General features: G+C 34.2%; 1 protein-coding gene across 1 annotated transcript in view; it reads right to left on the bottom strand.

The window, feature by feature from the left end:
- The window catches only part of LOC140441240 (xaa-Pro aminopeptidase ApepP-like), a 298,581-nt gene that overhangs the window by 13,632 nt on the left and 267,344 nt on the right, over positions 1-17,605 (bottom strand). The window contains exons 3-6 of the mRNA XM_072531835.1: positions 16,071-16,482; positions 8,514-8,778; positions 3,599-3,866; positions 1,865-2,078 (exon numbers count right to left, since the gene is read on the bottom strand). Of these exons, the coding sequence (XP_072387936.1) occupies positions 1,865-2,078; positions 3,599-3,866; positions 8,514-8,778; positions 16,071-16,482 (1,159 nt within the window). The remainder of the gene's footprint in view (positions 1-1,864; positions 2,079-3,598; positions 3,867-8,513; positions 8,779-16,070; positions 16,483-17,605) is intronic.

The raw sequence follows: 17,605 nt of genomic DNA, 5'->3' as shown, positions 1-17,605 counted from the left end.
CTTCCCGGTCTGAATCCGCTTTGGTAGTCGCCTATTATTTCCTCTGCATATGGAGTTAGCCTTCTAGACAGTATTATGGATATAATTTTGTACGTTGTATTGATTAATGATATTCCTCTATAGTTCCGACTTATTTGTTTGTCTCCCTTCTTGTGGATAGGTACTATATGGCTTTCATGCCAGTGTTTCGGTATTTCTTCTCTTTTCCAGACTTCTCTTATAAGATGATATATCTCAAGGTAGAGCTTTTCTTCCCCTTTTTTTAGTAGTTCCGCCTGTATGCCGGCTGGGCCTGGGGTTTTATGGTTTTTTAGGGACGAAATTGCGGACTTTACTTCAGCTAGTGTGGGCCCTGGTATTTCAGGTTCGGCTAACTGGTACTGTCTTTGTTGCCCTGTAGTTGTAGGTTTTTCTGTATTTAAGAGTTGCTCAAAATACTTTCTTCATTGGCGGCTTATCTTCTCGTCATCTGTGAGCAATTGTCCTGCATCGTCTATTATAAATCTTGGGCTGTTGGTCGTGTTGCCCTTCATTGTTTTTAGGTCCTTATAAAACTGACTATACTGACCGGTTTTATGTTCCTCCTCCAGTTGCTGTATTCGCGCTGCTAAGTACTGTTCCTTTTTTCTTCTCAAAAGGTCTTCTCGTTTGAGTCCTTACTCTGTTGTAGTCTTCCCTCTTCTCACCTGTAGGGCGTGTTAGTAACTCTAGCCTCTTGATTGCTTTCTGATGCAAGATTTGTTCTCACTTCTGGTCAAACTACTGGTTTTTCTTCTTGTTATTCCTATCTTTTCCTATAGTTTCCGAAGCGACACTTTCTATGGCGTTCGTTATATTTTACCATTTTTGGTCTATGGTCAATTCTGGCATTGATGTTTCTTCTTCTTTCAGTGTTTGCAATTTGTTTTGGATCAGTGGTTGATATTGGCGTTCATTATCAGGTAAATCGAGCCTTGAAATGTCTCATATGTTTCCTTGTTGGCGTTGCTTTGGCTGTCTCGTCTTTAGCCTTGTTCTCATTTTTGTTCTGACCAGGAAGTGGTCAGAGTCACTAAATTGTATAAAAACAATAGTATTCAGTGTTACCTGAAACATTTATCAGCAATAGAAGTCACAGAGGAAATGAACACGGAGATTAACCAGCCTTCTTCAACCCTCCTATCCAATTATATAATGGACAGTCGGCTAACAGCAGCAGGAAAAAAGCAGAATCCTTTGCTGATCACCTCGCAAAAGTTTTTCAGCTATACCCACCCGACAACAATAATTAAAATTAATAATTACAAATTATTAATTAAGATAATGCTGCATAATAATTTTTGAATTTTCTGATGACAACAATCTAGCAAATTCTTCTGCTCAAAGAACATTTAAAAATGAAATCGTTAATAACAACTCCGATTTCTGAAAGCATATTATGCCCTTGCACCTAAAACATTCAATAAATTACAAAAACCGCAAAATCTGCTTTCAGAAAAGGTTGCTTTAGTGGAAATATTTCGGCTTGTAAAAAAGTTAATGACACAATTGGAGCAAATTTTAAGAAAATTAAATAATACCATTAACAAAAATGTAGAATTTTTCACGGTTTTTCAAGTGGAAAATATTTTCCAGGAAAAATTTTCGGAAGAAACCAATGTGGACCAATACCTCTTAGCCAACCTTAAATATGCTCCTATCCGTCACACTAGTTGGTGTCGAAAGAAGTTTTTCTATTTATAAATATTTATATTCTGACAGAAAACATAGATTTCCTTTTTTCTGGATGTAGAAAACCTTGTGTATAAAATGATTCAGTGTTTAGCTCAAATATTTTAATAGAATAATGCATTATTGTATGTTTTTATTATAAGAAACATATTACCGTAGTACTGGCCTCCAGAGTCCAAAACAACCGTACTGTTTTTAAATATCTGGATGTTGGTGTTGTCGGTGGTTTCGTAACTTGGAAATGCTCCATTAGACGCAAAGGCTACTCTTGTTCTAAAACTATTACCCAAACTGTGATTTTGTTCGTACCGGTATTCATTTAGATAATGAACCAGATCGCTTTCCATAATTTTTTCGTCTCTTCCCATCTAAAAGGTTAAAAAACTAATTTTTAAATAAAACAATAAGTACAATATTAGTTTGGTTTCCAAAAATTAAGATTATGGATTTAGCTCTTATGGATTTTTTAATTTAAATCTAGTGTTCAGTACTTTTTTCCTACTGGAAATTAGGGTTCTCACTTCTTCAGTTTTCGATTATATTTTATTTGTGTTATGTGTTACTCAATGTTAATAACGTATGGTCCTAAAATTTTGGGAAAAATTTCAAAAGCATATAACTCTGACCACAATAATCTTATATTTTTATTAAATTATTCAACAATTTAACTCAACTATCCTTATTATAAATCAAAATTCAAATGACAGACAAGGGACCATTATTTTCGATTTGCCTAATAATTCCCCTGACACGTTGCATCATCCTTTGGACGGCCTCGGCGTCAATTTCTCTAATTTTTGTATATATGCGGCGTCTTAACTGTTCCTGATTTTGTGCTTCCCATCCGTTATTATAGACTTTCCGACTTAATATTGCCCAGAACTCTTCAATTGGACGAGCCTGAGGTAGGTTGGGGGGATTGTCTGCTTTCGGTACAAAGGTAATGTTGTTAGTTTCGTACCAGTCCCTTGTGATCCTCGCGTAATGACATGAAGCAAGATCTGGCCAAAAGACTATTTGATCATTTGCATGATGTGTGTTCACAAACTGAAGCAATTTAGAGAGACATCTTTGAATATAAATATTTGCGTTTAAGGCTTCGCCTCAAACAACACCAATGTAGGGTTGTGAGATAAAGCCAGCCTCAGAAATTGCACATCATACCAAAATTTTGTCCTCAAATTTTTTCTTACTTTTGAATTTTATTTCATCAGGTACATTTTCGTAATCGTTCGTGTAAAACCCATCGTTACCCTTCATTTCAGAGTTGGACAAAGTAAAATATTTTTCATCGTCGATCACGATCAACTTGTTGACGAAATGCACTCGCCTTAACGCGCGGCAACATCTCGGAATTCTCTCTAATTGATCCTCTGTGTATTTTGGAGCTTTCCTTCTTTTCCGGTAGATAATATTGTTACTCGATAGGGTCCTGTATACTGTAGTCTTTCCAACATGAAATCTTCTGGCCAGTTTTCGCTGTGAGACCCCAATTTTGTTCTTAGCTGCTTCAATTAGTCTTGCCTTTCTTATATGGTTAAAAATCCGCGGTCGGCCACTTTTACGCAAGTTAACACATGGTATCCCTTCTTCACATTCTTTGATTGTGCGATAAATTGTCGATTTGCTTATGTTTTGATCTCGATAAATATTAACAATATCTCGTTTCGACATACGCCCAACCATATTATAAACATCTCGACGAATATCAATTTTATAAGACATTTTGCAGAGCACAAACCAAAATATTCTGCTTTGTTTATTAAATGTCAATAACTGATGACATTTCAATTCCATGGCCTTCTTTGTTAAATGCATTTTGCTTCTCAATCAGACCAGATGAAATTTTTCCCAAAACTTTAGGACCATACGTTATTATTCTACTTACCTTTTTATTTATATATGCAAAGCAATCACACACCGCAGCAGCATCTCGTATACTAGTATAGTGCATCCATTTTATTTCCACCTCATTCTTAACTGCCTTCAAATAAATTATCGGAGATTGTTTTAACATTCTTCTGTTTGCAAAAACGTGCTCATAAATAGCATGACTAGCTCCAGAACTGTACACACAATGAGAAGGTATCAGCACTTTATGGTATCGTTGCGACAGAGTTCCTAGATCCAACCATATATCGTCATATTCTTTTAAACTAAAAATGATTATAATTAATAGAATTAAAAATATTATGATCAATTTATTTAGCTAGGGTTCTTGATAACTAATTTCGGGAGGTGTACATAAGAAATACAGAGAGCAGAAAATGTTTCTAAATGCATTCGAGCTGCTGCATTCCGCTGAATACGAATGTATAGAATCATCTGGATGACCAAAGAACAAATGAGTTAATACTAAGATAACAAAACATCAAGAAAATGTTAAGAACTCAAGAAACAGAAAAAATAATAGGCTATTTTGGGCACTTTTTTTATGAAGAGGTTTTCGCGAGAAGTTTACCGTACCGGAAAATGATAAAGTTAAAAGTGGTAAAGACAGATCTCTCACAAGATACATGGACCACATTGTCACAATTGGTATTTCAATGTTAGAATATACAAGAATGACAGACGATAGAATGAAATTAACGAAAACCCGAAAGCTCAACTAATGAAGTTATGATATTACGATATCTGTTAAATATTGGACACTTAGTTTTATCAAAAACATGGCAACACCGAATCAATTCACGGAGCATTCAACCCATGACAGTGAAAGAGACATTTTCCGATGAAAGCGAGATTGATTAACAATCCGCCATTCGTACAATATACTTGTAAAGTTTGTTTAGCAGTAAATGGTTGACTTCAATTAGTATCGTCTATAAACATCCTGGGTTAACCAATAATAGTATAAAAAGCCCGGTTTCAGGGTAACAATGGCTTACCTGAGGTACACGGTCTTAACAATGCGCTAATTTAGATAAATTTAATAATATTTACGACCGCATTAATTAAAGTCAACCATTTTCTACTAAACAAACTTTACATTATAAAAATTGTAATGCATTCAACCAAAATAAAGCCTTATACTCCAGTCGTCAAAGACGAAAATGCCACTGAACCTCAATCATACCAACAAGCTGAATTTTGTCAAGAATATTAATTTTTTAACCCCAAAAAAGATGCAAAAAAGTTTACCACTTTTACCCCCGGGCTTCCCCCTAAAACCCCCCGTGGAGAGGGGTGAAAACGCAAAAAAATCGATTTACCAAGAATCTGTAACCGTAGAAAAAAATGTTTCAAATTCACCCATTCACCCATATTTAAAATTTACGCAACAGGAAGCAGAAGGAAATGTTCTTATTGAATTATCGAAAGTGCAAGAACAAGTAGCTGCTTTGACAGGTAAATTGATTGTATATTTATATTAAAATGTAAAATGTATATATATATATATATATATATATATATATATATATATATATATAAATATATATATATATATATATATATATATATATATATATATATATATATATATATATATTTATAAATGTTTTGCATACTTAGATTACCATTTTTTTTGTTACAAATCGAATATAAAAAGAGGTGTTGTTATAAAAAGAGAAAATAATCGAATAAGAGGAAAAAATTAATATAATATTCAATTGTTATAGGTGTCGTTTTATTCAGCGTCAGAAAAATCGCCAAAGGGGGTGGTGAGGTTGAAAATGGAGAAACCCCCGGATTTTCCACAACTAATAAACGACAAAAAAGTCCTCAAAAATACAACTAGATCCATGTGATCAAAGTATATAACGGAGACAAATATATGATTTTCATCTTCGCGATAAACAAGTTCCCACAATTAAAAAAATTCACCAAAAATTTGTAAATAAATTCAATTATGCAGGTAGTAGAGAATGAGGATGGAATTCCACAAATTTGGGTTTCGCTGGAAAAAACAGTCGACAACAGAAAAATGTTGATAGAGAAACACGAAATTAGACATTTAAGGCTGCAATATCTGAGGAAAATCAAGGAAGCAAGAGATGCAAATAAATTTATAGTGTTTACTGACGAAACTTTTTACTAACGAGCCATATTGCAAAAACCAATTGTTGTGATACCAGTAATAATGGACTTAAAAAACCAGTGTCAAAAGGGCAACGGTTAATTATTATTGGGGCAGGAAATGAACAAGGTTTTATTCCTGATTCTTATTTCAGATGAAAGTCGACGTCAAAATCTGGAGACTATCATGATGTCATGAACTATGCAAATTTTAAAAAATGGTTGGAAGAACATCTTTTGTGTAACTTGCCTCCGAATAGTGTAATAGTGTTAGATAATGCGCCATACCATAATACACAGGAAGATAAATGCCCCACATCCGCATCGAAGAAGTGTGTTATGCAGGAATGGCTTCGGGAAAAAAAGTAAAATATGCAATCGATATATACGAGCACAAGGACATGCTATATTTAGACTCCCACTATACCATCCAGATTTGAATCCTATTGAAATGGTTTGGGCAGCTTTGAAATCATATGTGAGAGCCAGAAATGTAAACTTTACATTTACGTCAATCCAGCAGCTGTCGGACGAATTTTTTCAAATCTTTCCTGTGAAGGAGTGGAAAAAAATAACAGACAAAGTCATCGCAGCTGAACGTGAATTGATTTCAAAGGAGCCAATAATTGACGTAGTCGTGGATCGTATTGTTATTAATCCAGACGAAGATTCAGATAGCGACGATTTACAATTAAATTCCGACAGCGAAAATAGCGCCCTTGATGATATTTGAAAATAAAAACAGGTAAATCTATTTTTATAAGCTTATTTCCACAACCATTGGAAACAATTCATTTTAACTAAATATCGCAATTCTCAGTATGAAACAAATTTAGCTTTCTAATTTAATAGACTTCCATTCATTCAGTTTATTTTAATGATTATGACTAATAACTTTAGAAAATAACATATTTTATCAATTACCTCAAACATTCTAACTTTTATATTAGTGCTCTGATAATAAATAGGTATAATTATAAACTTATTACAGTAATTATAAAGTATTAATATTACAGTTCAATACCTCTAAAATAATATTCGATTAGGCAACACCGCATCAACTAACGTCTATCGTGTCTGGTCGTGTCAAATCGTCATCGTTGCAGTTAAATCTCTTTAGCTGTACTTATTATAACTTATGTACTTATGTACTTATTATACTCTGTGTATAGAGTAGATTGTAAACATTCAATTTATATTCTTTATGTAATGTTATAATGATTTTAGTCGGTCAGATAGCCAAGCGGGCTAGGGGGCCGATTCTCATTCGCTTCACTGTCGAATGGTTCAGTGGATGTGGGTTCGAGCCCCAGCTCGGTGTACAAAAAAATAAAAAAAGGCTAACACAGCAGTTTAAAATTCTAGATGAATCTGCGGCATAGACTATAATATGCTGGTGTCTGATCTCGGTCTATGGTGGAAATGAAAGGCAGATATCGAGCACAGTTTATTAATTAAATCTTTCCCAAGTACTTTCGCTTCCTAGAGTATCTTCAGGGGCATTTCGTCAAATTTGGCCTATCCAACAATTTTTGAGAATGTCATATCCACTTCGGAAATCGTTCTCAAAATACAAACATTAGTAAATTAAACAAATTTTGTTTTTTTCTTAGTTAGTGAAAAATTCTTCTAATAATTTAATTTTATCTGACTCATCTATATTGACAATTCAGACATACATTATACAGTCCATCTAATTTACAAACCGTTGCACGTCATTATCATTGACAGAGATCGAAGTTGAAATACTTGCCAAAGTATAAAAAAATCCTGAATCCATTTTAAATCAAATAGGATATTATCACGTTCCTGTTCAAAATAATGAATCAAAGAAGCTACCATCGCTTTACAACGACTATTTAAGTAAATTCTTACGTGACATTTTTGAAATAAAACACACTAATTTTGTTCTAAAAAGAACAGATTTTATTAAATAGGTAAAAATATAAAACAAGAGGTATTCACTTTAAAATCCAAAATAATTAATAATTAATAAGTACAAAAAGTGTCAACACCGCAACTGTCTAATATGTGTTACCAATTTATGCCAAAATATCACCTTCGTTCGATTACAGTTACTGTGTGTTCCGAACAAATGTTCTTCATAAAAACGCTTTATAATGCAATTATACAAATTAAATGAAACATATTATTGTGTATTTCTTTAAGTTAAATTAATAGAAATCTTTAAATATTAGTTCTACTCGTATATAATAAAATATGTCTAGTGGCTGTAGTGCCAGTGTACTCGGCAAAGTGATTCTAAAAAAGAACACACCTACCGCCTAAATATTTTGTGTTGGTATGTGACGTCACGGGATATGACGCCGATGACGTGCAACGGTTTGTAAATTAGATGGACTGTATATAAATTCGTTAAAGAATGGAGTTTTGTTCCCATATAAAAACATACAAACATAAATCAATATCGTATTATCTTCGTATTTTTCATTCATTACTTATTCTTTAATAGAAATTTAAAACGTTTGATAGAAATAGTTTTAACGAACGTTTGATAAACGTTACTTTTTCAATAAGAAAGTTATTTTTAATCTAATCTTTCTTCGTTTAATTTGAGATCTTTTGTAACTAATACTTTGTTTTCTTTCCAATATCCATTGTTTTATTATTTATATGTATGGATAGACAGATTTAAACAAAAATAAATTTTTTTAGGTTTGATAAGGTGAGAATAATTGAATTTTAAAAGATACATTTTTTCAGATTGAGCAAATTACCATTCAAGTAGTATAAATTAAATTTAATAAACACAAAGGCCAACTTACATTACTGCATCCCTTCCTATTAGTTTGGGATCATAATGAAGATGATCTTGTACTGCTTTGGGAACCTGACTAATATTAATATACAAAATGACACGCTCCATGTCCAATATCACATAACTTCTTATATAAGGAGAATTCGGCACATCTCTACCTCTGATATTTAGTAGCCACGCTATTTCGTCTAAAGCTGTTACTACCATAGCATCGGCTTTATGTTTTAAAATTTCTGTTCGAGTTTCATCTACCTTTGTGGGATAGTCCTTTCCTAAAATACTTTATATTATATTGAACTGTAAAAATTCTTTTACTTACATGTTTTACATAAACAACACCGGTTAAAGTAAACAATATATACAGTACGACCCATTTACATTGGAAACACTTCTATATTTTGTTGTTAACCGATTTTAACACGTTAAACGCCACGAAAAGCAAGTGTTCATCTCATAAACTGAACTTACTGAATCCACGAGAAGAACCGTTACATCTTATACCCTTAGTGTATTTCAGGTTGCGTGGTACAAGCCTGCTTCACAATACCCATTCATTTATATGGAATACATTTTCTCAGTAGCCTGATGAACTCTTTTATATATTTAGCCTGCATTTTCAGGATCTAGAGTTTAGCAATAAAACAATCTATTATTATTTAGCTTGAAACTAAGTTTTATTTATATATAACCTAAACAACTGTTTTTTAATTTAAAAGATCAGTAAGTGTTCTTTAAAATTAGCAATACCTGTTTCTCGTTAAGATATAAATGAAAAAATATAATATTTTTGTACAAATGTCTATAGATTTGAAGCATGTTGAAAATTCCTTAAATTATCTTATATTCAAGAATAAGAAATTTTCTAGTACGTCACTGACCCGAGTATAAATATTCCCCGATTCTGTTTATTTGTGATGTAAAAAAAATCCAATTTATAACTGCGACTTTAAATATGGTTTTATTGATTTGTGTATGTATTGTATTATATTTGTACATTTGTACATCAATGAATTCAAGTTTTAGGTTGAAGATAATGGGCTATTAAAGCAGACGTTTTAGTAAGTCGGTAAAGAAAGTCGGCAAAATTTGTTGAAAATAGAAAATATACTGTATGTAATGTGTCAAATTTGGAAGAGTAATTACTATTTCTATTTTTCAAAGCACCTAAGAGATTTGTGTCGTGTGCAACAGCTCTGAAAAATACCCGCATGTTTCCAGTTTGTTGAAGAAGCTGTTTCCAGGCTGTATCCAGTGCTGTCCATTTCAACCTCAATCCTCAATGTCCTAGGGGGCAGCGTTTCAGCATGTTATTCGCGGTGGAGATGTAGTTTTTTTGTTCCAGTGGCAGAAATTTTAGTAGGTCCAGTTTCTGACCCCAGAAACCATCTAAAGTAACTTTAGTGCAATCCAGGAAGAAAGAGCCTTTTCCTTTATCCAGCAAGACAAGGATCCTTCGAAGCGGCGTTCTTATTTTAAATAGCTATAGGTCCTTCTTGTTGTCTTTTTACCCATTTGTCTAGGATATTCATGTAAGTACCTATTTGTTTCATTTTTTGTAGTTACCCCAATCCAATCCCCCTATTTCATTCACTTATCCACGACCCAGCTACTCCAAATAAAACCTGAGTGCCGTTCGCATAAGTTTCGTTTATATTGCTTGCCCTATCTCTACCCCAATAGTTTCTGTCTTCAATTTTCAACCCCCTATAATAATACCCTATGTGGTAGGCAAAATATTTCGTAACAGATTACATAAATGAACCTCCCAAAAGCATTTAATACAATAGAATGTATTGCACTGAATGCTTCTGAAACGAGAAAAGGGAGTTTTTGTCTGTGTAAATTTGCTACCATTATTTGCTGAATTATTTGCGTAACATGTGACATATCTTCTTCTGGCCGAACTTTGCATTTCCTCTATATGGTGACCTTCACGAGCACGTGGCATCTATTGCTCTGGATAAGTTAGCCTAGAAAACTCTACCAGTTGATAAACTAACTCTTCCTTGAAAGATGTGATGAACTGTTGGTTATTTTTTGGTATATTATATAGACGTTGATAATAGCTGAACCTAAAAGGAGCTCAATTGCTATTTTACGATACCATTTCACTGATTTTTGTAATGCTGTAGAGTAAAACTTTATTTGGTCGGATATATCTAAAAATCTTTGCTCTTATTGTAGTCTGTCACCTCGGGGGAACAAATACGGGTCTATACACCTTCTGTTGGTGCTCTGTAGAGGGCTTCGAATATTGCAGTCGAGAGCTCCTCTACCCAAGTCCATTTACTGGGTATGGACTTGTAAATATTTATCTTCTGATGGCTTGTCTTGAAAAAGACGAGATATTTCTTACATGACAAAGGTACACCAAGTCGAAATAAAGCATCAGGTCGTGGTCTTCTGAAGGCTTGTCTTGAAAAAGACAAGATATTTCTTACATGACAAAAATGTAGGTCGAAATAAAACATCAGATTGTAGTTGAGTAATATCTCAGCCACAGAGTATAATTGGAACAGCAGGAAGCAGCGCCCCAAGAGCACTAAGCTCTCGGAGGGCCTGTGAGGGACTGACCTGGCTGACCTGAAAATCGCCATTATTTATATGTGCCGTTCGAGCGATAAATAGGGATTTCCAGGTCAAGAGCCAATGGGAAAATTCGAGGCGGAGCGATGCGCATCGAAATGCGCACTAGTCCACAGACTATGGCATTCGATGACAAGTCGACAACAGAAACTGACTTTTCAACTATTTCTCCTCTTTGATGAACGTTTACCATTTCAGCAGTATGCTTTGTACTCACCATAAGCACTTCGCGTTTGTCCTTCTACTTAGTTACTACTACACCTGTGTTAATCCTCATCCCAATAATATCCCCTTTCTTTCTGCTAAATATATTCTGCTTAAATGAAAGTCGGTCCCTAAACGGAACTACAGTTTCACCAATGCAGAGTTCTTCCCCCGGCACTACCACTCTTTGAAAATTTGATACCAGCTTCTCCAATAGGGGTGATAGTTTATACAGTCGAAGTTCTTTGTTACTAAAGTATAAATTGGCAGGTAATAATTCAAAACGATTACGCGACATAAGATACTTTACTTTTTTCGTATAATGGATTATTTGACCAATACGAGCACAACTTTGGCAATCTTTGCAATCCTATCCAGGCAAGAATGGCCAAAAAGTCTTTATTTCTTCGGTATTTGTACCTACCCACTTATGAATGCTAGTTTTTGGACCATGACCATCTATATTCAACTTCTGATGTGCATATCGATTGATTTCTTGCATAATTTACTCAATAATATCGTCATTCACGACCATTTACATTCTTCCATATTAAGGGTATGTTATGATCAATCGCAATGTCATCGTCTTCTAAAGAGCTTTCATCATCTGGCAGTCTATATAATATTTTCAATGGTATCGTCTTTTGTTCTTGAGTTTATTGATGTTAAAGGTAAATTATGTAAATTACTTTGCATTTTTAGTCTTTTGCTTTCAGGAACACCTTCATTTGACGAAAAACTACTTATTTCGTCATCACTACATAATTTAAATTTTTTATCCCGAACACTGTCATCACTGTCTTTGTTTAAAAAAAAAAAAAAAGAAAACTCTTCCACCAGCTTTTGCAAACGCTTTTGCTCGTTTTTATATGACATGTTGAGAACTGATAAGACACACTGTACTACCTCGTCCACTGACAACTAAGTAACACGTAGCGCATTCGTCTAGCGAATGTAACGTATAAATTAAACCAATTACGATAGGTTTGCACACATGCTTCTCAATTAAAATAATTCTAAAAAACAATAAAAATGTAAGATTTTGTACTCAAACTAAAGAATTACTATTTAAAATGCACAAACTAATATTGTAAACGTGTTTAATATTGTGGCCCACTTAACTTTTTTTTACTATGCATTGTGGCGTTTAACGTGTTAAACAATTTTCTTTGTTGTCATTTCATATAATAATAGATTTACTTCCGAACATATTTTAAAATGTTTATTCAAATTTCCAGGACATACTACGATACTTTTAGTATGAAGTCAGAAGTTAAAAGTTAAAAATTTTGATGAGCAAATTTTTGATTAAAAAAAGGTTATAACAACTTAAAATTTTAAAACTCACCAAACTGCGAGTCTTTTGGGGTTTTCGTTCGTGAACATTTATATTTGGCAGCCTTTATGTCTATGTTTGGGTGCTATTGATCTCTGTCAATTAATTGAGTGGCTTCAGATCAAAGACAGACATGTGTCAAAAAAATAAAAATTTAGTTAGTAGTGGTTTCTTATAGAATTGTTCCTGTTCTTTTCAATGATGATAATAGTTTCCTTCCAACACGGACGCAAATACGTTATTTTCAACTTCACAGTTGAAGGTCTGTTTCAAAAACGGACTCCTGCTATGAAGGTTTATTTCAAAAACGGACATCTCCCCAACAGCCAATGAGTATGCTATAATGTGATCACACGACTGAGAAATCAACAATAGCTTGTCTGATGTTAATCGTTTTACTCGTGTTTATCACTAGTTTAAATTGTTTTTTTCGCATAGTATTAGTTTTCAAAGTAGATTCATGAAGTCAAATATATCTGTCAATCCAGGGACGACGCGCAAGAGAAAGAGCGATCCCGAAAAATGAAAAAAAAAAAACATCTAGAAACGACAAAGGTAAGTCTAATCATTGAACTCAATCATGTACTTAACATTTGATTGCTGTAACAAACTATCAATAGGTGGGTGAAAGTTTGTTATGTTAGAAGTTACTGTATTTGTTCATCCGAGTTATGAATAGTTTTTAAGTGATATGATAATATCTGATTTTAAAATATGAAGCTTGGAAGTTGGCTGTAAAAACATGACCAGCTTAGTACCACTTGCTAAAGTTTTTCATATTGACTTGAATAATAGACTATTCATTGAATTATATAATAATAGTCTCCCGTTTTATACCGCTGTCGCGGCTTTGGGAGTATAGCAGGGTAGTCTGCTATATCTAGGGCCTCCGTTTTACAAGGAAGGTAACATGGCCAGTGCTACGCTTCAACCGTCTATTATTACCCCTGGTTTTACCCAAGGTACTCATTTTTATTCAGGCTGAGTCGACCTGGGGCCTATAGACATTTTTAAAATGTCTAGATGTTCTTGCCGGCGGTAGGATTCGAACTCCGGACCACCGGCTTGTGAGGCAAGCATCCTACCGCTTGCGCTACGCAGGCCCATTCATTGAATTAACTAAAGTTTAATTAATTCCTCCTTTTGTATGTTCATGCAGGTACTCAGCCAAAGGTCTTACTCTGTACCCCACCTGTCATCACCGAGTTGGGTACCAGTACCAGCTTTTAACAATGCACGATGTCATGGAGTTCCACAAAGCCTTTTACTCCATCCCAGAAAGAATCAAGCAAGATGCGTTTATTTTGAAAAACTGTCGGGCTGGCCCACCGAACTCCAAAAGAAAGAAGCTTGGGCCTATAAAGGGGAAAAAACAATCTTCCAATATTCGGTTGTAAACCACGCTGGCAACAATCTCAACGTTTGCAGGGATGCTTTTGTCAAGGTGTTGCAGCCTATTACTAAGCATAGAATTATAGGAGTGTTCCGAAAAATCAAGAGAGGTGTATCTCATTTCCAGTGGAAACCCGAGGCAGAAACCACAAGGAAGTTAAGATTGCTCCGAAAAGAGAAGAAGTAAAAAAGTTCATCTGTAGTTTTCAAGCTATTGAATCGCATTATTCGCGACCTGAATACCGCCAAAATGTGGAAAATGTTCAATTATGGTAAACAAGAATCTGAGAAGGTTACTCAGGGATTTTTCAGAAAAATATTTTGCTCAGATTTCAACACTGGATTCTCTTACCCTAGCATGAATGAATGTAGTACTTGCCTAGAATTACAAAACCTTATCGAAGTGGAACAAACGGAGGAAGAAAAAGGTGTCTAAAAATGAAAATGGAGTTACACAAGAAACAGGCCCAAGCCTTCTTCCCACACATGCGAGAAAAACCACAAGGATGTTTTATTTTGAGTTTTGATTGTCAGAAGAACCTTGTTTTGCCAAAAGTTACTGATCAAAGTTCGTACTTTTTACCACAGTTTTACTGTTATAACCTTTCAGTAGTTAAAGGATTGTCATATGAATCCCTGAATCCCAGTACTTTCTCAATTTATACCTGGACGGAAGACGAAGCAAAAAATCATCCAACGAGGTTGCTTCCATTGTATTCAATGAGTTGAGATCAGCTGATCTCTCAGGATATGATTCCGTTCGTTTGGTGTTTGATGCTTGCGCTGGACAAAATAAGAATATAAATATTTTAACTATGTGCTGCAAGTTTCTGGATAGCTGCGCTCCAACAAGCATACGAAAACTTGAAACACTCTTTCCTGTAACGGGGCACTCATTCCTTCCTGTAGACAGTAGTACTTCCTGTACTGTATTTGGGATGATAGATAAAACATTAAAAAAATCAACAAAATTGTGACAAAAGAAAAATATCATGAAATTTTTAGGAAATATGGTACGATTAAGTTGATTGGAAGGGATTGGGTACCGTTGGACTGAAAACAAGAAGCGAAGAGTTTTATGAAAACAGCGGCTCAACTTCATTTCAAAATTTCCACCTGCCGACGAATAGTTCTTCGGAAAACTAAACTGGGAACCATCGTTGTGAAAGGAGAGATGGCTTACAACCTTGACACTGGTGCAGAGAGGAAAATTTGTAAGACCAACTGCACTATTGGGCAGATCAACCCAAAAGAAATTCGTATTGGTGTGACCCTAAAGCAGAAAAGGTTAAGGACGTAGCAAAATTGGTTGAAAAACATTTTGGAGTAAATTGGAGGGAGAACGGTACTTTGCAGTGATACAAAAACATAATGCAAGTATAACCTGAAATATCGGCTGAATGTGACGATTAATGTGAGTGTGAAAATAATAATGCTGATTTTGATGGTGATCTTGTTTTAATTTCAATTTGAATGTTACTAAAGTTTAAATATTTTATAAGTTTGAATATTTTACTTTATATATTTTTAGTTATATTGCTTTGTAGGTAGCTACTAATGCAACTTGAATAAAAGATTTTAAAATTGGAATTTTTATTTAAAATACCTGATTCCCTACATGAATGTTATAAGCATTCAATTTTAAGTTAGATCCAAACAGAGGGTTCACTCTATAAATACAATTTTTTTGGCATCAAAAGCGGACACCTACCATCACATTTTGTTCCAAAAGCGGACATCCGTATTTTTAAATAATAATTTTATAATAATTTTATATATTTCTGATATTAGAATGTCTACAAGATTATTTTTGAAGCCTTCACTAAAATGTCCGTAACATGTCCGTCTTTGATATGAAGCCACTCAATTCACTTTCTTTCAGATTTACTAATTTGTGTCCGAGTATTAGAACTCATCTTTGTTATTTTAATTTGTAGTCTAAAACCTCTCCAAAGGCAATACATAGCTTCAACGGTTGATGTTTCTGGATAGATAAATATGCTTGCTAAATCGCATATAAATAAATATTCATAAAAAGAAACTTACCTGTATATTCTTCATCTAAAAAGAATGCATCTTTGTTTATTTTCTCTGGTCGTTCATTTTCTGGCCAGATTATATCTACCAAGCTAACGTTTAAAGCCACTAACTGAATACGTGATCCTGTTAGTTCGTGTTCGAGTTGGTTCCACATGTGATGAGAAACCAATTTTGGATTCAAACCTAACCTTGAACCATGTGGGAATTGTTTTATAATCCATTCCGCCATTGTTGGAATATCTCGATGCCCTTCTCTAAACAGCAACCAGTTACAGTCGATTTGTTCGTCAGCTTGAAGATGAAAGCGACCGTCAGTCCATAAGGCGGCTTTGTTTGCAGTAACGATTATGTTGGTGTAACTACCAGTAAAGCCTGATATGTAAGACCACAGTTTGTCATGTTCAGCAACTTCGGTACTCTAAAATCAAAAAAGGGCATTTACTACTAAACAAATAACTAAAATTACAATAAACAAACAATAAAAAATACGTAGATAATTATTTAAAGTTTATGTTCTGTATTAATCTTTTTAGTGTTATTACCATGCGTCTTTTTATGACCTTACTTTCATGATCTTTTCAGAAGGGCATGCATGTTTTCGACGCTGAAGTACCTGAGGGTCTTAAAAGTACCCTTGTTTTGGACGCTGCCGGAAGGATTATCGCAGGTACCAGATATTAGATATAATTAGGGTTTAATGATGGTCATTGAAATTTACTTAGTTACTATACTAGTTGTTAGTTTGTCAGAGAATAGTGAAAAGTGAACATGGAAATTTCAACGTTAGTAAGTAATCGTGGTAAAATTTTGCTCAAAGTGAACAGTTTTACTTTTTCTCAAGATAACGGTCGTGTAAAGCGAAGATATTCACGAAAGGGCCAGAAAAGTTAGTGATCCGAAGTAATCTAGAACATAATCACGAGTGTGATATCAAGACGCTTAATAGACAGATTGTGCGTAGCAGTGCCAAAAGGAAGGCTAAGGATAATTTGACCGAAAGGCCGTCCAAAATCATACATAGTGCGTTGAAAGAAAATGTAGATTGCTTGAGCCACATGTCTGTTAAAGACGTTAATTTAATACGAAATCAAATATACAGTGAACGGCGAATGGCTCAACCGAAACTGCCCAAAAGTAAAGAAGAAACTATTGCTGCGGTAAATATTATGAATATCAAAACACTTAAAGACGAGAATTTTATATTTGCGGTTGAACGAAGTTCTAACATTATCATCTTCTCGTGTAACACTAACATGCGTTTTCTGTGCGGCAGTGAAACGATTTATATGGACGGTACATTTAGTTACTGTGCTCAATATTTCAAGCAATTTTTTACCATACATGTATTTATCAATGGACATTATATACCATTGTGTTATTGTTTACTTCCCTACAAATCGGAACAAACCTATATAAAACTATTTAATGTTTTGAAACGCAAATGTGAAGTAATTGGTCTAAAATTCAATCCAAAAATCATTTTCTCCGATTTTGAAATTGCTATCCACAATGCTGCGCGTTTTGAATTTCCAAATGTGCAA

Source organism: Diabrotica undecimpunctata, chromosome 5, assembly GCF_040954645.1.
Source record: "Diabrotica undecimpunctata isolate CICGRU chromosome 5, icDiaUnde3, whole genome shotgun sequence".
Classification (NCBI taxonomy): Eukaryota; Metazoa; Arthropoda; class Insecta; order Coleoptera; family Chrysomelidae; genus Diabrotica; species Diabrotica undecimpunctata.
Note: the sequence above shows the minus strand (reverse complement) of the source record. Positions and strands in the feature narration are given on the sequence as shown.